The 21,801-nt window shown below is 46.8% G+C and overlaps 1 protein-coding gene across 1 annotated transcript in view; it reads right to left on the bottom strand.

Annotated features, from left to right (window-relative positions):
• The window catches only part of EBF2 (EBF transcription factor 2), a 220,288-nt gene extending 199,717 nt beyond the window's left edge, over window positions 1–20,571 (bottom strand). The window contains exons 1-6 of the mRNA XM_004004175.6: window positions 19,868–20,571; window positions 17,312–17,468; window positions 16,186–16,249; window positions 15,859–15,914; window positions 15,286–15,359; window positions 8,548–8,616 (exon numbers count right to left, since the gene is read on the bottom strand). Of these exons, the coding sequence (XP_004004224.1) occupies window positions 8,548–8,616; window positions 15,286–15,359; window positions 15,859–15,914; window positions 16,186–16,249; window positions 17,312–17,468; window positions 19,868–19,998 (551 nt within the window). The 5' untranslated portion in view covers window positions 19,999–20,571. The remainder of the gene's footprint in view (window positions 1–8,547; window positions 8,617–15,285; window positions 15,360–15,858; window positions 15,915–16,185; window positions 16,250–17,311; window positions 17,469–19,867) is intronic.
• Between the last annotated feature and the right edge of the window lie 1,230 nt (window positions 20,572–21,801).

Below are 21,801 nucleotides of genomic sequence, written 5' to 3'. Positions count from 1 at the left end.
GGCAAAAGACTCAGTCATTCAACTCTCTGATCTCCAGCAGTCAGAGATTAATCTGCCCATGAATATCTGAATGTCTGTAGTATCCGAACCACTGGTTAGACACTGAAAGACCAAGGCTAATAACTGTTTTGACTTTTTTTAAAAGATTCTCTTCCATCATGCAGTATATGGGCACCATACACACACTCATGATTTAACACAACAAACAACTCAACGGGAGAGGTAATACTATTAACACTATCACAGAGCTAATGATATGAGAGTCAAGGCTTAAGAGACATATGGTGTCTGACATCCAAGAATTACAATATAGTTGGAAATGTAAGGCAAGCCCACACGGGAAAGAGAGAACAATATCATACATCCTAACAAGAGCAAGGTTATGTGACACGTATCAAGGGAAAAGACTTTGACTACAAGAATTGATGTCTTTGGAAACGTAGAATTTGAACGAGGTCTTAAAAAGGGGATCAGATTTATTTTGGCAGAAAGTTGGGGGTGGGGGTTCCCGGCAGGACAGATGTGTGCAAAGGGAGACGGTGGGGCATATTCAAGCCTGTGTGATGGAACAAATATCTTGATTCCACGTTGATTTTTGGAGAAATAAATGATGGGACTGGAAAACTGAAACCTCTCTTGCACCCACTCACCTAGTGTTTAGAGCAGTTTTACAGTTCGTAAATATATTTCTCTCTGCGTGATTATTTAAACTGTCAGCTCCATGAGAGTAGAATCATGCCTTTCGTATTCCCTGATGGTGTCTTAGAGCCAGGGATTCACAAATATTTGCTTAATAACTGAACTACAGGAAAAAAATCAGTAAATGAATGAACAAGAGAGTGAATCCATGTATAGACGCCTAGCCAGGTTTGTGTCAAATGCTAAAGTCTAGGAAGACTGGTCAGTCAAGTGGAGTTAGTATAATTCTTAAAAACCCAGAGGAATGAATAAAGAAGGGTGTGGCACAGATAAACAGTGGAACAGTACTCAGCCATTAAAAAGAATGACCTAATGCCATTTGCAGCAACATGGATGAACTTGGAGATTGTCATACTGAGTGAAGTAAGTCAGACAGAGAAAGAGAAACACTGTATGACAGTCTTTATGTGTGGAATATAAAAAGAAATGATACAAATGAATTTACTTGCAAAGCAGAAACAGACTCATGGACTTCAAGAATGAGCTCATGGTTATCAGTGGGGAAGGACAGGGGGAAGGGATAGGGAGTTTGGGATGGACACATACACACTGCTATATTTAAAGTGGATAACGAACCTGGTCCTATTGTACAGCACAGGGAAATCTGCTTAGTGTTATGTGGCAGCCTCGATGAGAGGAGAGTTTGGGGAGGTAAATTTTAAATAAATTTTTTAATAAAAAAAAAACCACTAACCCAACTATAGAAATGAATATCATAACTTTTCAGCTCTTTAATCAGGAGGAGGAGAATGACTTTCTCAAAGGAAACTCTGTTTCTTGTTTACCACTTGGTTCAGGTTGTCACCTAGTGAAGTGTTTCAACCCAAAGGGACATTTTTCTATACCAGAAAGTAAAGGAGTCCTTCTCCTACCTGCACCTCCCCAAAAAGGCCAAGAAACAAGCAAAGGTTTTACTAGAAAACAATGGAAGAAGAATATAAAAGAATGATGTTTCACTTTGGTTAAATAATCTGTGTTTTTTAGTGAGAAAATCTAAACCTCTCGGAGGGAATGGAATTTTCACTGTTAAAAAAAGAGCTGAGGGCCACGATTTCGTAGACTCTTCACAGCACTGGGCTCCGCTACCCTGGCGATGAGGAGTCTGTGCAGAGATGGCACATGTGAAGAGCTCCTGTAAATTACTGATGAGCAAGGAGGATGAATTAGCATGTCTGACACCCAAATTTGGGCCTTGGCTAGAAGCAGAGAGTTTAGAGCTGGAAGGTAATGTAAAAGTCATCCATTAATCCACAGCACTTCATTTTACAGGTAGGGAAACTGAGGCTTAGGGAGGCAGCTCATGACCTCTGTGACATTAGACAGCTAAGTTACTAAATGATCTGGGGTCAGAGCAGGTGTTCTGATCCTAGTCCTAGACCATTCCTGCTAAACCACGCTGTCTCTCTGAGGACCGATATTCCATCAAACCTGTCACACCATTGAATGTGACTTGTACAGTCTCAAAGTTAAATGATACTTCAGAGGCCAGTGATCTGGGCTTCTCTGGTGGCTCAGCAGTAAATAATCTGCCTGCTAATGCAGGAGACGTGGGTTCGATCCCTGGGTCGGGAAGATCCCCTGGAGAAGGAAATGGCAACCCACTCCAGTATTCTTGCCTGTAGACTCCCATGGATGGAGGAGCCTGTCAGGAAGTAAAAACTAACAATAGAAACGAATACAACATTGTAAAGTAACTATTAACTTTTTAATATTTTTTTTTAAGTACTGTTTCTATGCTGAAAGTGACAGTGAGGTTAAAAGTAGAATCTACATCACAAATCAAGAATAGATAAGTATGGAGTTTCATTTGATAAATTAACTGAAAGAAAAACTCCAGTGTTCAGAATTAAGGCAATACCCTCTAGCATGCATGGAGGGTCAATAAGGGCTTTACTTCCAAAAGGTATTCTCTGAGAGCTCCCTTTCCACTAACAATACTTTGCAGAGTTCAGTGATACATGGATAGAGGAATAACAAATACAGCCCAGAGGAAAGAGGATCCAGACACTTCTCCAGTGAATGAGGTAGTTGATGAGGCATAGAGAAGCAGGAAGAGCACGTGCCACTTGGCAGGGAAAAGGCAAACGAGAAGCCTGGACCATAGGGAGAGCCGCAGATGAAGATGCCTACCAAGATGGCGGCAGGAGAAAGGATCACTTAGAAAGAAAAGAGAAAAAAAATTCATAGCCATTAGGATGGCAACTATCAAAACACAAAACAAAACTAAACAAGCAAATAAGAAGTGATGTGGGGATGTGGCAGAAATGGAAACCTTTGTGCATTGCGTCTGGGAATGCAAAATGGTGTAACCACTGTGGACATGGCGTGACAGTTCTTTAAACTACCACATGATGTACCAGCTGAGCTTTTGGATATGTTTCCAAAAGAATTAAAAACAGAGACTCACAGAGATATTTGTACAACCATGTTCATGGCAATATTATTCACAAGAGCCAAAAGGTTGAAGCAAGCCATGTGCCCACTGACAGATAAATAAAATGTAGTATCACCATACAATGGAATATTACTCAGTCTTTAAAAAGAAAGAAATTTTGACAGAAGTCACAACATGAAGGAAGCCTAAGGATATGATTCTGCGAAATAAGCAAGTCAGAAAAGGATAAATAAAATATTATATGAAGTACCTATGGGAGTCAAATTCATAGAGGTAGAAAGCAGCATGGCAGTTGCCAGGAACTGGGAGAGGGGAGAGGCAGAATCAGGATTTAATCAGTACAGAGTTTCCATCTGGGAAGATGAAAAGAATTCTGTAAATGTATGGTGGTGATGATTACACAGCCAGGTGAATGCACTTAATATCTCTAAACTATACATTTTTAAATAGTTAAGATAGTCAATTTTATGTTATATATATTTTACCATAATTTTTAAAAAAATTTTAAAGGAAGATAATATCAGAAAAACCACTCATGAGCAAATAAATACCAGATCCTTTTGCATAAACCTTTTGAATGAAGGTCATTCTGATGTTTGCTTGGCTTCTTGAAAAATAAAATAAACAAAAACCATCAAAATTTACAATGGTCCTTCTGGAAGCAGAAGCAGAGTTCATAAATACAGAAGACCAAGATCCAAAGACAAAACATTGGGATATTTATCATGTGAGAAATAGTTGGAGCTGCCCTTTTAACAGAAAATATCACGGGCAGAGGCAGCCTACAAATATCCAAAAAGAACCCTTGTCCTCTCCTCTCATCTGACTTTTCATGAGGCTACAAGAACAAGAACAATAAACACTCTTTATCCTTCTCCCAAGTCAGTGAGAATGTCCCTAAAATCCTCTTTCCATGGACTACCAAGGGCTTCCCCATGGCTCAGACAGTAAAGAATCCGCCTACAACACAGGAGATCAGGGTTTGATCCATGGGTCAGGAAGATCCTCTGGAGAGGGGAATGGCTACCCACTCCAGCATTCTTGCCTGGAGAATTCCATGGACAGAGGAGCCTGGTGGGCTACAGTCCATGGGGTCACAAGAGTCAAACATGATTTAGCAACTAAACCACCACCACCATCTGAAACCCAAAAATGTAAATCAATTTGAGTCTTTGTATTTTTATTTACCACACAGAGATCTTTATGGACAAGGTGTACCCTGAAGACCTCAGTAGGGAATATGTTTTCATTGTTGACTTTGTTTTGTTTTGTTCTGTTGAGGATTTTTTTTTTTTCCAATAGGAACTTTAGATTTTTATTTGCAAAATGAATAAACACTACTGCCACGCTGTGCACGTGTTTCTACACAGAAGGAAGGCTCTGCTGGAGACCTGTGATTTAGCAGCAAGTCCTACTGGGCTGTGTGTTGGCCTGGCTTTTTGAAAAGGGGTGTGGCTGCCCAAGAATTCAAAAAAGCATGCTTCAAAGGCAACTGAAAATAAGAATTAAATTTATGTTTCTCGAGAGATAAAGAATGGCAGTCACATAGGCAGGGAAAAAAAATTCCCGGCATGGGGTTAGGTGTTAGGAAATGGAGAGCACAGTCTCTGATGGGGATGCCCCACTGTAAAAATCCAATGATTTTCAGTTAAAGAGCCATGAGGTTGAGGAAGCTATCTGTCGTATTTCAAACAGCCTATTAGAAATGGGGTGTCTGCCCAGGACGTGGTCGTGTGGGGCTAAGTGAAAAGTCAGGTTGATTCATGTTTGAGCTGGCAGTCTATCAAGTTAGCGTGGTGATACTAGCAGTTCTCACCCCAATCAGAAACTCTGATCGGCTATTGATGAGATTGCTGCTGCTGCTGCTAAGTCGCTTCAGTTGTGTCCGACTCTGTGCGACCCCATAGACGGCAGCCCACCAGGCTCCCCCGTCCCTGGGATTCTCCAGGCAAGAACACTGGAGTGGGTTGCCATTTCCTTCTCCAATGTATGAAAGTGAAAAGTGAAAGTGAAGTCGCTCAGTCCTGTCCAACTCTTCTCAATCCCATGGCCTATCAGGCTCCTCTGTCCATGGGATTTTCCAGAAAAGAGTACTGGAGTGGGGTGCCATCGCCTTCTCCATTGATGAGATTAAGGACATTTAAAAAAATTATTTCTTTATTTTTGGCTGTATCACTAGGCTTGCAGGATCTTAGTCTCTGGCCACGGATCAAACCCCTAACCCCTGCAGTGGAAGCACAGAGTCTTAACCACTGAACTGCCAGGAAAGTCCCGAGATCAAGGGCATTTCTGGGATGAGATTTTTCCTTCCCATTCTGTTGTACATCTTCAAGTAATAAAAATTAAATTACAGCTGGATTATGACTTGTTCATTGCAGCTTGACAGGCAAAATCTTGCAGAACCTGGTTCTGCAAAGGAAAAAATAAAAGGGGTCCCTGGCGGTAAAAAGTTTGGGAACCAGTCTTGAAGGGTCCCCTCCCCCCCACCAACTTGCACAATTTCAAGGGAATAAACCGGCTTCCCTGGAGTCAGAGTGGAACATGGCTGTTGCGTGAGAAATTCAAAGATAGTGTAAATTAACTGCATCTGGTTAGATGGAGTGAGAAGGAGGAGGAGATAATTAATCGGTGTATAGGAACAAGGGCAAAGAAGAGAGTTCTATATTTACTCAGAGAAAATTCAAAATAGACTACTTAGCACCTGTTGGGTTATCTCAACCCCTTAGTTCCTGGGTTATCTAAACATCTCTAAGGTGGCAGGTGTTGAACCCAGGGACCAGAGGTACTGCTTAATAACACAAGCCACCCATCCCACCTCCAGCAAAGGGAAGCCTGCCTTCAATCCCCTTCCCCTTCCACAAATGAAAGGAAGGAGGCAGAGGGAAGCCCCAAAGACAGTCAGGAACAAAAAGACAAGATTCCAATAGAGGAACAAGCAGTATCTTCAAACAAAAGCCCTCTGATGAGGAAGCCAAACAAATGCATCTGTTTATAACAAGATGAGTTCTTTAAAAAAAACCTGATCCCTGGCCAGTTTATAGCACCCTTTGGTATGTATGTTTCCACATGCAGAGGCACAACATTTCAGAAGTAACACATATTACAAGCGATGCAGAGACATCGTCAGGCTGTTTAATCGTGCACCAGCTAATAAAAATAAATGCCATCGTCACATAAAGCTCCTTAAGACACAGCTAAAATACAATTTCCACCTTCTCAGAAGAATTTAAAGCATTCTAGCACAAACAATGAAGGCACATAACCTGAAAATTTTTTCTCTCCATAGATGTGAAAAACCTATGTACATTAACGTGTGTATTACATGGGAAGAAAACATAGCGTATTTCTTTCTCCCTGCATTCGGGCTATACAGAGTTTCTTAGAGAAAGGACTGCTACTAAATGCAGAGTCTTTAGAATGTGTGCTTATGAGATGTAAGGTACAGGTAGATACTTATGGGTTTGCAAACATTTCTAAAGCTGGTTTATGGGGTGTTTATTACAGGAAAAGATATCACAACCATGAGGTTAGAATACCTCCTGAAAGAGGAGCTAAAGTTAGTTTTAAGAAAAGGACTAGACAAAGATAAGCGAAGTCAGTGGACATGCTGGAAAGGACCGGATCCGTTTCTACACCGCTCTCATAGGCTTCATATCCTCCAGAGCACCCCAGGGTATACTAGGAAGCTGGGAAATGTTGTGTTGTTATTTCATCACTAAGTCGTGTCTGACTCTTATTCAACTCTATGGACTGTAGCCCCCCAGGCTCCTCTCTCCATGGGATTTCTGCCTTCATACCTTCTCCCTTCCACAAATGAAGGGAAGAAGGCAAAGGGAAGCCCAGAAGACAGTCAAGAGCAATTAGACAAGATGCTAATGAAGATTCCAAAAATACTGAAGCAGGTTGCATAGGTTTCCATTTCCTTCTCCAGAGAATCTTCCCGACCCAGAGATCAAACCTGTGCCTTCTGCATTAGCAGGTGGGTTCTTTACCACTGAGCCACCAGGGAAGCCTGGGAAATTATATTACGTGTGACCGTATAAACTGGGACAGAGAGTGCTGGGAGGAAAGGGTTGTGGCAATGAGAGCATCACAGGCCAGAAGTGAGGACAGTTGTGTCCCAGCACCAGCTTCACTCCAACCAGATGCGTAACTGTGGGCAAGTCACATCACCATTCCTGAGTTCAGCCTTTTCACCGATCAAACGAGGAAGACAGCTGGTCCCACAGAGTTCATCAGTTTTAAGCTATTTGCTTTCAGAAAAACTAAAGGAATTCCAAAGAACTCCCTCAAATGGGTCTCACTTAAACCTCCTAAGATGGTGAAGGCGCTCTATGCATCCAGCAAACATTTCCTACTTGACTGTCATCTTCCTCCAGACATTTCAGGGAATATTGCAAAACTGCCATGTATATTTTAGCAACCTTCTGCAACGTCCAACAGCAAGCCATACCCTCCAACCCTATACCCTCTGTGACACCACTGAGCAGAGATGTTGAGTGCTGTGTCCAAGGTCAGAAGCTAGGATAGGATCAGAATTCCAGCCTCCTCATTCCTAGGGCTATGCTATACTTTCCACAAAGAAAGCAAGCTGGCTTTCTGGGAAGAATGCCAGAGGTTCCATTCTCCCAACTGAGAATTTGTTGGAATATTGGAATAACAACTTTAGAGACTGCGGCCGCTCCAATCCATTTCAGGACCTGTCTAGAAACACAAAAACCCAAAGAAAGAAGCAAGAGGGAATTCTTCCGTTTTTTAACGAAAGAGAAAAAATTAGGGGTGGGAATATGGGATTTCTTAAAAATTACATGATTGCTGGAAGTTAATTTGGTATTTCTTCACTGGTTTGTAAGTTCTGGTTCCAATCACAAAAACATACAGCTGAGGAGGCTGAAATCACATTTCAATGAATTAGCATCTTGTCCCAAAGAATCTTTTCCACTGTGAACATAACATAGGACCTGGAATGCAACCCTCTGTGGTAGAAAGGAACCTCCCCCTGTGCAACGGAAAGCTTGTCATCATCCCCAAACCGTAATCTAATTTGACAGTCTTCAAGCCCAACAGCAATCACAGAGAGTGATGAGGAAGTGACCGAGTAACTTCGGGTGCACTGCCTCTTCTAGGAAACTGCACTGCCTCTTCTAGAAAACTGAATGAGACCCTATTTCTGCCAGGTGGGAGAGATGGCATTCTTCACCACCCTTTCCCATTAGGCTGAAGTCAGAGCACCTGGAAAAGATAGAGACATCTGTTCAAAAAGGAAGGTTCTGGCTTCTTCCAAGAAACGCCAACCAAAACAAGAAAACACGTGTCAGACCAGTTCCATGCCTTGAAGGTAACATGTAACCAACCATATGGCAAAGCCCAGTGATCGGTACTCAGAGCTGAGATTCTAAAAGAGAAAAACCAGAAATGCTTTTAAAACAAAAAAAATCACTTTTTCCCCCTACCTGTCGATGATGACAGGGTCTGAAGGAGTCTCATTTCGGTTGCCACAACTTTTCTTTTCGCAACACCGGCTGTAGGTTGGGAAGGAATGAAAAGAGTAAATGAAACATGTTAAAATCCAGAAAGTACGGTGAGCATACAATGATAAGAACATTCACAAAAATGAGTACATTCTTGGTAGCTGCTTAACTATCAGCTGCTTGAGCATGAATGTATGGCTATGTTCAAAAACACTAAACATGAAGCCCAAGACTGTTCATCCAAATTCTCCATCTATGACTTATAAACTGGTAGTTCTCAGCAAATCACAACTTTCCCCAGAGCTTTATTTGTAACCTGAATGATGGATACCTGGACTTTAAGATCTAGAAGGTCATCTCCAGCTCCATGTTGAATGATTTTATTATTGTATATACGTTTTTAGATCTTTGTGTCTTAATAAATACTTGAAGGAATAAGGGAAAGGAAGACGTATTTTTATAAAAAAGACCCCAAGTAGCTGCCTGAATTATTATAAACCTTAGTTACATAACAACTTTCTTCACAGAACTCACTGTACTTTATAATAATTCATTCATCCATTTTTTTCATTCACTTCCATCATTTTCTAAAGGTGAAGGAAGATTACCAGAACTACGATGTGCATTGTCAAATGGGAGAAAAAATTAAGCAGGGAACTCTAAAAAGATATCTCTCATCATTTTCACAAGGTCTGGAACAGGAATGGGACTTAGCATGTGGTAGGTCCCATCCTGAAAATTCTGCCTCCTGAGACTTCCTTTCTACCATCTGGCAAAGTACTGGGTACCACTGGAGAAATGCTTGTGGGATCATCTGAGATGAAGAGAGAAAGAAGGGGCCCTAAGCAAATACAACAGATGGAGATGGGAAGGACTCAGTAGGACCTAAAGAGAACAAAACACTCCCCTCCTAAAGGCATGGAAGACCTAAACAAATATGAAAAGAGCAAGGGAGGCTGGGTGGCCAGAAGCACAGGAAAATCACATCCCCATACTGCCTGTCTGCTCCTTGTCAGGACCACAGACTTCAATTTTTTTAATCTTTTCTTAAATCATTTGTATTGGAATATAGTAACTTTATAATCTTGCGTTAGTTTCTGCTGTACAAAATCGTGAATCAGTCATAGGTATACGTATAACCCCTCCCTCTTGCCCTCCCTGCCATCCCACCTCCCCATCGCACCCCTCTAGGTCTTCACACAGTGCCTAGCTGAGCTCCTTGTGTTGCACAGCAGCTTCCCACCAGCTATCGATTTTGCGTGTGGAGTGCGCATACGTCAATGCTACTTTCCGAGTCCATCCCACCCTCCCCTTCCCCCCCATTCTCTACGTCTGTGTCTCTATTCGTGCCTTAGAAATAGGCTCATCTGAACCATTTTCCTGGATTCCACATATCAATTAATCTACGATATTTGTTCTTCTCTTTCTGACTTCACTCTGTATGACAGACTCCAGAGGACCACAGACTTCTAAATACCTCTCTCAGCTCATCCAAGCACATGGTCCATCATCACAGTAGTTGGTAAAGGACATAGTCTTGACATGGCTTATAAAAGCAGCACTATCATCCATACCACTTGGAGAATACATCTCATAAACACCAGCAATAACCAAATTTGTGTAAGTGTTGCCCTTCTTGTGATAACCTCTCTATGGTTTAAGATGATGCAGCACAATAGAAGGATGGTTAAGTGGGAACTGGAGCTCTGACTTTGTCATTAGTCAGCTGCATGAATGTAGTCAAATTTCTTTAACCCTTCTGGGCTTGGCCTTCCTGATACATGAAATTAAAGTGTTGGACTAGATTATCTAGAGTCCCTTCTAGGTTTAAGAAGTCCACGAGGCTATGAAATACCTCCAATTCAAAAGTGACAACAGATTAAAGAAAAGGATGAAGCCATGTGGTAGCAAAGACCCAAAGGCCCAACACCAGCCCAGTCTTAGATTTGCTTTCTGCTTCTCCACAGTGCACTCTCTGATCCTCTACAGAACTATCAATAAACAAACAGATACTTTTAAAAAGAAATTTCAAGTTCATATGTTATATGTAGGGATGTGTGGATTCTTCAGTGAACAATTCTACCATTCTCCAGAAGTTAAAAATACGTGAGATATGCTTAAGAAAACTTTCACCCAATGGGCATGAAAAGGCTTGGAGAAATTTAATCAAATTAGTAGGAAGTAAAAGAAAGCTTGTTTCAACTTTCTTAGATGCTAGTGTTTGCCGCTGAAACTTTCTGAAATAATATTTTGCCTTTGAAATTATATTAAGTATTAACTTTGAAAATTCCAACCCAGTAGCCTTTCCCTTCTCCAGGGGATCTTCCCAACCCAGAGATCGAACCCAGGTCTCCTGCATTACAGGCGGATTCTTGACTGAGCCACAAGGGAAGCCCATCCCAAGATTAACACCAATAAAAATGCTGGCCAGCTGCTCTCCCACCTCCCAAAACCATTGTCTCTTTTCCCAACTCCCTACCCATCCCATCATTGTTCCCCACCTCCCTCCCAATTCCTGTCTCCCACCTCTATTATTTCTATTGCTTACATCATCAGAATAATACCTTTGCAGCCCAGACAAACCCTTTTTTCTTAGCAAGACAATTTCAAAAATCCTATCCATGCTAGGTATCTGAAAACCTTCTAACAAGACTCCTCTGTGACATCACCAGCAGGTCAACCCAACCTGAATCCGTGTGTGAGTCTAAATACAATCTAATTACAAGAGAACACATTCAGAATGTGCCAATCTATTTTAGTTTGAGAAGGAGTGATTCTGAGGAAGCCAAGTAAGTTTGCAAAATTGCTCAGCTGAATTCAGCTGCTCTCCGTGGGGACTTTCTCTGGAGGAAAAGAAAAATAGATAAAAATGTAAGCCTGGTGCCAGTGAAATACAATGTGGGGAATCCACTCAGGGAAGGAAATGATATTCCAAGAAAAATGTAGAGAAACTTTAGGGTCCAATCTTCCATTTTCCAGCAAGTAACATATTTAAGTATAATCTCTAATGTTAACACTCAGAAAAGATGCAACAAGCACTCAGCTGTTGGACTATAATAGTGAAGGTATTATAGGAGTGGACTGTATTCACCCCATCTGAGAACTTCATCAAATTTCTCTGGGTTAGCCAAAGCTAATTCTTTTTTTTTTTTTTTTTTTTTTTAAGAAAAGGGCTCATCAAGATGTCCTGGTTATTCTTTATTTGGTTTCTTAAATGACATTCAGTCCTCAAACCAGCAACAGTAACATAAGCAAAGGGAAGTAGAGAATATAAGACTTCCATGAACTCACATTCCCCAATCACTCTGAGATCAGAGACATGGGGCGTTGACATGAAGGACCAGGTCCCTGAATTACTCAGATAACCAGCTCAAATCTCCCTTCTTTTCGGTGTAGACACAAAGCCTGTGTGACCAACTTCAGGTTCAGTTACTGTCATTAAAAGGTTTCTTAGGGATATTTTCTAACAAGCCAGTCCACAAGTATTTTTTTAAAATCTGAACAAGACTGAAAAATAAGAAAAGATGGGAAACAAAGAGGAAACTGAACTTGCACTAGGTTAAGGCTGTGTCTCTAAATTCCACGGGGAAGCTCTAAAGTACTTTTTTCCCCCCTAATGAATGAAAATGAAAGCTCTTCCTCTGCTCCTCACTCAGCATGGTTTGGCTTATTTTACTCTAGTCCTTATTTGGAGAACCTTTTACCTGAAATACTCTCAGTTTGCTCACAGGCCTCGTCTACCTTTCCTGTCTCCTTGTGGGATCTTTGGAGAGGAAAAGAGAAAAAAAAAAAATCAAACCAGTTGAGGATGAGAGGTGGGGAATAGGAAAAATTTTATCCCAAGGCTGAATCTTACCTGCATTTTTCAGAAAGGGATCAAGATGGGGGATAAGCAAAGGGAAAAAAGCGCCAGTCTCGGGCATAGGGTGTCCAGGCAGCCAAACTCCTAGCCAGTGTGCCCTTTCCCCTCCAAAATCGTTTTTAAAATTCAACCCTCAACTTTCAAAAATCTGTCTCTAATTTCAAACTCAAATAAGCGCACAGCATGGTAGCTTTTGTTTTGTTTTCTTCTCCCCAACTCCTCCCTGCGATTGCATAACAAAAGTGTCTAAATTCACACCATCTGGCCGATAAAGACACTGGCCCCACTGCCCGGCTGGCCCATCTGATTAGGGCCCCGTCTAGCCTGCGCCTTGTGGCGAAAAGTCACAGCTGTGGGGTTTGCTCCGGCTCAATACAACTCTGTTATTAGCCAGCTGTAGGCCTTGAGACGACTTCTGTTCAAATTATAATATCTTTTAACCCTCTGAGCATTGAGGGCACAGGGGTGGCTGGCAGCGACATAACAACTAGATTTCTCCTTGCTAATAATTGGCAAAATGAACTGAAGCAGGGAAGAGAGGAGTGGAGACAACTGGGGAAGGGAGAGAAAAGTTATACCTAAAAGAGATTTATTTTGTTGCCCCCCCCCAAAAGCAAAACATCGGTTTATGAGTTTTTGTTTTTGTTTTGTTTGTTTTTGTTGTTAACCAAAGGTGGCAGAACAAAAGCATTCAGGAAAATTTGCAGGTATGCCACAAATACCATGCAAATGAAACTCTATGTGCAGTACCCATTGAGAAATGGGGCTCATCTGACTCATTCCTTAATCACTGACTCTGATAACTGACTCAAAACGTGGGAGAGGGAACTTTTTTTCCTGATTGCAGAGTCAACCAGCTCTGACTGACAGATTGAATGGGATCCTCCCTTTCAGATAGATCCAAATCTATCATTCCAGCTAATCTCCGAGCACTCACACACACACACACACACACACACACACACACACACAAATACAGACACAATATCCATTCCATGGATCATTTATTTACCCATAATTAATATTTGTTTTAAATTCTAGTTTGGGAAGAAAATAGCAGAGCATCTTCCCAGGTCTCAAATGAAGAGAAGTTACAGTACATTAAATTTTTATATTGTGTTACTAATGCAGACTAAACTAGAGACTTTAAAAATTGATGCTACTACTTAAACAGCATAAAATGAGGTGGATTTGATTGGGCTTAAAAATAAAAATGTCAGTCTGAACTACAGCTGGATGGGGTGTGCAAGTATTATTTAAAGCGATAGGTATAATTCATCAGACAATGGGCCAGACTTGGGTTTTGTTTTCTTTTTTTTTGTAAGAAGATAATTTCTCCCCACAAAGATGTTTGAAAGTAGAAAAAAGAATTTAACAGAGAAAAACCCACCCTTCAATTAGCCAACCAAATCAAAATGTTCTGACTATTTAACCTAGGTATCACATGCAAGTTCACCTTGAACTGTATTTTCTTTCTGAATGTACCTATCAAGGAACCCTGGGATAACGGAGTACCGATCTGCTTACCCACACCTCACTCAGCTACTCAGGCAGGGAACCCTCAATCCCCTCAGCTGAGGCCACTGACAGAGCTGAACTCTGCAGTTGGCTAAGTTTGTTTTTCTAATACTTGGTCAAAACCAAAACAAACACGTCTGATTGTAATGGTTTCTTCCTGACTGGGTGAGAAGGGAGACGGGGCTGCCAGGAGCTGCCCATAAAACAATTCAAACTAAATCAGATGGCTTGCAGTTACCCAAAGCTAGCAAGGCTGATGTTGGAAGACATTCACTGAAGCAGTAGCAGAGTATGAAAGAATTGAGGCTTTCTCTCCAATCAGAGATTTTGGAGGAAGAAAATCATGTATGGATATAAACACTGAAATTTTTATAGTAAAATAATCACTTCTTCCCAGAGTTTCCTTTCTATATCCTTTCTCCTTTGCTGTGGGATCCCCCATAACTAGCACATATTAGACACTCAATATACATTTGTTGAAAGAATGAATAAATGTACAGATGAATTTCTTCTATTTAAAAAAATTTTTTTTTTCTTCTGGTCCAGGAGAAGAAAGGACCCAAAATGGAATGAATTGATCTCAGAAAAGAAAATGGGAAATGGTGTAGGAATTCGGGTAGATTGCACCTTTTACAACTCGGCCGTCAAAGTCCAGCTGTTGTTCCAGACCCCGGATCTACCCGGTGAGGTTCTCTCCCAGTTCCTCCCATCCATTGCCCGGCAGTTATCCTGACCTAAGAAACTCCCCTGGCTCAGGAAATCTAGGAAAAGAAACGTCCCCGCAAGAAGAAAACGCTCCTGCATCACTGGCAGGTGCCTCATCTGGGGAACAAGGGAGTAGCACCCCCAAAATGGACCGCTCGATCCTCTGGCCTGTCCAGATTAAGTCGTTCCAAAACCTTGACTCGGTAACTCTACAAGTGGCCCCTCCTGGACATCTACGCCTAGAATGCGCGGGACCGGCGGGAACCGAGCCGTGCGGACCGGCTCAGGGAAAGTCCCCATCCCAAACTCGACCCGCGCCTGCCCAGCCCCTCCCCGCGTTCTGCGGACCGCTGGACGGCAGGTCTTCCACGGAGCAAACTCGTGCCACTCATGGGGTGGAATCCTGGGTGGTTCTGGGCTGCCTTTTCGAGTCCTGATCAATTTGTTCTTAGAATCTGACTTTTAAGGAGGAAATCCAGCCAACCGGCCCTATGAGCAAGTCCCGGCGAGGCCGCCCGCCCAAGGGCGCCACCACTCCCCAAGGTCATTGCCGGGGACGCAGGCACGTCAGCGCGCCCCGAGCTGCTCACCTGCCCCGCGTTCCAGCCAAGCCCGCGGGAAAACACGGCTCTTACCTGCACATCACTTCGTGTGTCAGGAGAACTCGGCACATTTCCGGATTCTTATTTTGTCCCTCGTAAGCTATGGGCTGAGAAGGAGGCGCCGGCAGGGAGGGACAAAGGAAAGGGGACGTTAGATCGAGAACAGAATCGGGTTTCTTCTCTCTAACCACAACTTCCTCAGGAGTCCCCGCTGGTCGCCCTGAACCTGAGTTGTGCCTGGTTAACTCCAACAAAATACCAAGACAAAAGTTTGCCCTAGTGAGGACATAATTGTTGCAAAAGGGAATGTTTGTGTGTGGTGGGGGTGAGGGGTGCTGAATCTCCCAATAAGTCCTTCCCCTCTTCATCCATCTGTTTGTCTACTCCCATCCCCAGAGCCTCCCCAACCAGAAAGAAACTGGACAATTAGGGAGAGAGAGGGAAAAAATTCTTTTTCCAGAGAAGACAAAATGTCAGTTGATATGGAGGGGCTGTGAAGAGTGACCCAGGAAATCTCACAGACAGACAAGGAGGGTGGGGAGGGAGGAGAATGGAGGACCCTCAAGACGAGGAGGGGGGAGGAGGGGAGTGAACTGCCAGGCTCACCTGCTTGGTGACTGAGTCAATGAGCCTGACGTACAGGTCCTGCTCGGTGCGGACACCTGCCGGGGAGATGGGGCTGGCATGAGGTGAGCGCTGAGGAGCCCCTCCTGGGCACCCCAAACCTGTCCCGATGCCAGGGGACCAGGGCGGAGTGCAAGCTGAACCATCCTGGGGTCAGAGACCACCCGCCCTTGCCCCTGGCTCGGAGACAGCTTCCCACAGCCCTGCTCTCCCTGGGCCTGCAGGATGCCTGCCAAAGACCAGGACAAGGTCAACTGCCTTCCTTAGAAGAGGCCGGCGCGGGTGCCTCGGGGGGCGCAAGGCGCTCACCGTTGCTGTAGAGCAGCTGTAACTTGTAGTGGGTGCCGTTGTTGGTCTTCTCATTGCCTTGTTCCTGAAAAGACAGAGACCCTTGCTTTCCATCCCCTCAAAATGATAAAAAGAGCAAAGGGACTTCCCTAGCCCAACTCCCACAGCCTTTCTCTTGGTCACTCAGCAGCTTTGAACAGACCCCTGCCCAGGCCCAGGTCAAAGGGCAGCAACATTGGACGCTGGCCACGCTCCAAAACTTTCCAAGGCTCCCAGGCGCTTGACCCTCTCCAACAGTCTGTCCCTTCCTCTTAAAAATGTCCTCACAAAGGCGACCGCCAGACTGGGGACCACCAGACACCATGTCCATGCTGCGTTTAAACAGACCCCACCCAACCCATCGGATGCTGCAGAAAGAAAGGGACCTGTCACTTGGGAGGAGCAGCATTTGGCCATGTCCCACCAGGACTGGAGGCTTGGGGCAATGAACTCAGGGACCCAAGCCCAAGTTCAAGAAGAACCCTAGGAGGAACCTGCTCTCAAACTTGAATTGTACAGCTGAGGAAGCTGAGGACTGAGGCCCAGAGAAGGCAAGAGATGTTCCCTTCCTCCCACATCCTATTCATCTGAGCTCAATTCAGCGCCCACACCCAGGCCTGTGTTGGGGGCTGGCACTGCTGTGGGAACCAGAGTGGAAGAGAAGGCTAGGGTTGGGAGGGGTAGTCCGGCAAGCCAAGACTGGTTTTTGAGGGTTTCCACCTTGTACCTATCTTACCCACCCTGACACGATTGCGGGTGCAAAATAATAATAATAAATAACCCGGAGAAGGGCAGCAGCAGCCTTGACTATATGTTTAAATTATGTATGCTCTTGTCAGAAGGATATCTGCTCCGCGGTCAGTCTGTGACCACGCTCTGCTAACGATCCAGGAGTCGGGTGAGCAGCCACCAGCGCCCCTGCGGGAGGTGCAGGCGGGAGAAGGTGCGGGGAAATCCGACTGATTTAGGAGGCTGGGAGTGAGAAGCCTCGATTTATCATCCCTCCTGATGGAAGCGGAAAAGTCTCCGGAGTGACAGATGGGATCTTTAGTGCTTTGCAAGCAGGTAGTTAGGAGACCCGCGAGGGGAAGAGGGGACCTGCGCTTACTTTGTCGTTCTCCACAAAGTCCACGAAGGCGGTGCGCTCGATCTCCACCGGCTGACCCTGCCTGTCGTAGAGCGCCAGGACGAAGTGAAAGAAGTTGGATTTCCTCAAGTTGGAGGGAGGCTGTTTCTCAAAGTGGGCCCGGGACAGGGCTACGCCGCTGGGCATGAAGAGGCACGGTGGGGACACAGGACACGAGGAAAGAGAGAAAGACACGAAGTTATTAAACGGGCCCAGGCAACAGAGCAGAGAGTTACGGGTCCTTTTCTTCTATTACGATTAAGAAGCAGGGACTTCTTAAAGGAGTCACAGCTGTTCCAGCCTGCGGGCGTCCCACTCCCGAGAGCTCAATCTCCAGCCTTTAGTAGAAACCAAGGAACCTCGACTGCAGACCAAAGCCTGGAGGGTCCTCCCCACCCCCAGCTGCCCTATTCTTGTCCCCTTGGGCCGCCCCCACCTTGTTCCTTAAGTAGTTCCCCCGACTGGGTCGGGATTCGGAGCTGGGCCCGGAGCATAGGGGCTAAGCGCCTCATCACTTTGAAAGAAGTGACCCTTTTCCTTCATCTTCACTGGAGTTACCCGTCCTGGCACTATTGCCCACAACGCCTCCCAAACTGCTCAGAAAGGCGGTGGGTGAGAACCCTGAGGGAGCCGGACGGGAAGCCTAGAGGCTAAGTCCAAGTCTTGCGGGGAGGCCTCACCTCCTGCTTCCCTCGCTCTTCCGAAAAGTTGCCCGCGGGCTAGGGGCAGGGCGCAAGCCCCCTTGACCAGTACTAGGGATCGGGGCCCACCACGGACGACGTGATCCTGAGAACCTCGCCCCTGGAACTGCTGAACTTGGGACAAGCCGAAATGTATTGAGTGAGAGCGCGTCCTCGCCTGGAGCCGACAATCTCCCGGCTCAAGCCGCATCTCCGGGCGTCGCCGGCCAAACCCGCTGACCGCGAAAGCCGCGTTGGCGGAACCGGGAGATGCCCTGGAGCCTATTGAGTCTGTGCACACACCTCCCCGCCGACCTGTCGCGGCCGGAGACAAACTGGCCGCCAGATCACATTTAACGGGAGACCCGGCGCCCAGGAGAGCAAGCAGATGGACGTAGCTGCTCGGGGCGCTGGGGTCGCCGGGCGTCTTTCCCCGGGGCGCGAGACTACTTTCACTCTTTTGAAGAGCGTAAGATTTTGACTAGAATCCCCCATCGGACTGCCTGCTTCAACTTTAACAATTACTGGATCGGGGAAAGGAGGAAAGTAGAGGAGGTGTCTTTTGAGAGGTCGACTAAGGGACGGCCCCGAGGCACCCGCTCTGCGGTCCTGCCTGTTTTCCCTCGGCCCGCAGCCCAGCGAGTCCCCCAGACGGCCAGGAAAGCCGCCGCCGCCGCAGCGAGCCATCTGCTCCAGGACACTGGCGCCCCCGGGCTGAGGCAGAGGGAGGGAGCTGCCGCCTGTCCGGGTCTCCCGAGCGAAGCGACTTTGGCTTCCTCTCCTCCAAGGGTGGCGGCCCGCTTCGCTCTAACCGGGACACCTGGAGTCCTGGCCCAGACTGGAGTCATTTCTCCGCGCGGTGTCGGAACTTAGAGGGCGCTGGCAAGGAGAGCCGATAGAGAGGCTGCAGGCATGGGAAGAAGTTCGTGGACTCTTGGGCGTTAAGGAGCTGTTTCCCGCAGACAAGGTCGTGGAGACCACACATCTCAGCTCCACAGTGGTGATGCGGGAGGGGAACCAGAATGTTTTCACTGAGTGGCAGCCTAGACAAGGCATTTACTACCCCCGGCACAAGGATGCTCAAAACAAAGTCAACTTCAGGGACTCGTATAACTAGAGGCTTGTCACCCCTGCGCTCGCCTCACGTCTCCTTCCTCCTTTCATTCCCTCTGTGGTTCCTTCTACTGTTACTCCCCGTCTTTTCTGCTTAGTCTCTTCTCTCCTCCTCACCCCCGCCTCTGTGCGTCTGGTCTACTGTTTTATCTCTGTGCCCGGACCCTCCAGCCTGGCCCCTCCCTGGGCGCCCGGCGGATCTGCCTTCCCCGGCAGGCGCGCTCCGGCTTCTCCGGCTCCTCCAGCCGCCGCCGCCGCCATCTGGCCGTGGGCTCCGGGCCTCCAGGAATCGCCCGACAAGATGCGGGAGGAGAGGCGCTCTCAAGGAGCGAGACGAAACCCGAGAATAGCCGGGAAGCCGGCTCCCCTCCGGCTGCCGCCGGTCTGGGTCCTCACTCTCCTTTCCTGGCCCGGCCCGCCTGCCAGGACTGGGGACCAAGCTGAGAAGCATCAGATACTACTTTGTTATTTTTCCTCCCAAAGAGTAGTCTGCGGAGAAGGAGTGGGGAACCCAGGCAGTTCAGAAACTCCAGTGTTGGCGGAGGGGTAAGTATTCCCCTAACAGCAGCGACCTGCTGGCCGGAGGGTGAGCCCTAGCGCGCGGGGCCAGGGCGACAGATGCAGAGGACAGAGAACGAGCAAGAGAGAGACCAGCGAGGGGGATGACACACGGAGACAGACAGTGAGAGCGAGAGGGAACAGGCGAGAGATCGCGAGCAGAATCACTCTGCGGCCATCCCGTTACCTCTGCGCGGCGACATTGGCGTCCACCACGCCGACGTTTCGGACCCAGGACCTGACCGAATCCATCTCGGCGCCCAGCGATTTCTCTTTTAGAGCTGGTCCTCTTCCTAAAGTATCTTGGATCCCAAACATTTAAAAAGTCTTATCTACTGTCGCTTTAAAAAAATGAGTTACAACCCTGTCCTCGCTTTTCCCAACGTTGCTACCAAGCCGTCTCCTCCAGAAGCAATCCAAGAAACGGGATCAAGTGCTCAAGTTTGAGTCTCTCTTGGGGGAAAATAATAAAAGATAACCTGTCCTTTGCTTCCACGCGTGAGGTGCGGGCTGATGTAGCTAAAGTTTGGGTTATATCCTTCGCAAGTTCAGATCTGCCGCCTCAGGCCCTCCGCCTTAGGTCGCTCGCATCCTTCCAGTGGCAGCGCTGCCTCCAGAAAGTGATCACAATTTTGAAGCATCACCTGTTCTGGGAGAAACAGGAGGAGATTGATGGCTGCCTAATCTCTCCCCTTCCTCCTGGTCCCCCACCCCCCCTCCCTGCTCCTCCCCACCGCTCCAATTTAAAAAAATTAAAAAAAAAAAATCCCCAACAGGATCGGTAGTATAAGGAAGGGGAAGACCCGGAGTCGAGAGGAGGCGGTGGCTGCGAACACTGCGGAGCCGGGTTACAACCGCGCGCCTGCCCCATGAATGGGTTACTACGGCCCCAGGCCGCGGAAGGCGGAGCCGAGGCCCGATTAGGAGCCTCATTTGCATGAACGCTCGGGATTGGCCGGCGCTGAGCAGGCCTGGTCGACGTCCTTAGGCGGCGCGCGCCACGCTTGGCGTTGCCTGTAGTCCGGGAGGTGAAAGGGGACAGAAAGCTGCGGGCGCTGAGTCCTAGCCCGAACCCCGTGTGAGTGTGTGTGTGTGTGTGTGTGTGTGTACGCGCGCGCGCGCGTGAGAGGGGGGCCCACAAATCTTGCCCTGAAATCGGGTAGCCTGGCCCTGCCGGCTGGTGCGCGCCGGATAAGTCTGGTCACGGCCGCTGGAAGCTTCAGCGAGCCTGCCTCTAAATGCGGACTTTCGTAGCCTGCGGGAGGCATATTCATTTCCAGGGCTGCTTGGGTTCTGTGTGCAGGTCTAGGAAGAAGCGGAGTGTGACCACATGTACTTAATGTTTTGTGCAAACGTTCCCAAAAGCAACCCAGTTCCCTGGACGGGCCCGTTCGAGTCTCCTGGAGTTACTTGGTGACTGTGAGCCGTTTACACGTTAAAAGACAAGGATATATGAATGAAAGCGGAGCGGGGTCAGGGGGTGGCAGGAGGCGGACGAACAAGGCTCAAGTGCTATTCAAATAAATAGGTTGTCGCGGGAAATGGTCTGAGCGCTAAGGAAAATACCCCCCGGCGGACGCGAGCCTGAGTGCACCCGGTGCAGATGAGAGACTGCTGACAGATCGTGGCAGGCTGAGTGCGAGAGCTGCCCGGCGTTTGTCCCGCGAGCTCCCTCCTGTCCCCATTCTCTCCCACCGCCACACACCCCCCCGCAAGTTCCGAAGCCCCCAGGGGTCAGCAGAGGAGCTGCGGGGAGGCAGCGGGGCAGTTGCGGAAACTTTGCCCAAAGCTCGCGGTCGCCAAGGTGCTGGCCGCGCGGGCTGAAGGCCGGAAGGCGGCGGCAAGCTCCGCCAAACAGCTGAAACCCTAGAAGGCTTTTTAACTACGCCGGGCAGCTCGCGGTGCCTATTAAAAAAAAAAAATCCTCCTGGCTGGGTGTTATTTTCTGGCTTCTCCTTTTGTATTCTGATCTGTGCATAGATCTGCTGCTGAAATCTAGAACACCAGCGCGAAAACAGATTTGAAGACAATGAATGCAAATCTGTGCTCAAAGACCATCTGCCGTGGAGGGGACAAATCAGCTGTTCCGCACAGTTCGAGCGGCTGTGCCCAGGCCTCCCA

The sequence above is a fragment of the Ovis aries genome, chromosome 2 (assembly GCF_016772045.2).
Source record: "Ovis aries strain OAR_USU_Benz2616 breed Rambouillet chromosome 2, ARS-UI_Ramb_v3.0, whole genome shotgun sequence".
NCBI lineage: Eukaryota > Metazoa > Chordata > Mammalia > Artiodactyla > Bovidae > Ovis > Ovis aries.
The sequence above is the reverse complement of the archived record's forward strand: the minus strand, read 5'-3'. Positions and strand labels throughout refer to the sequence as shown.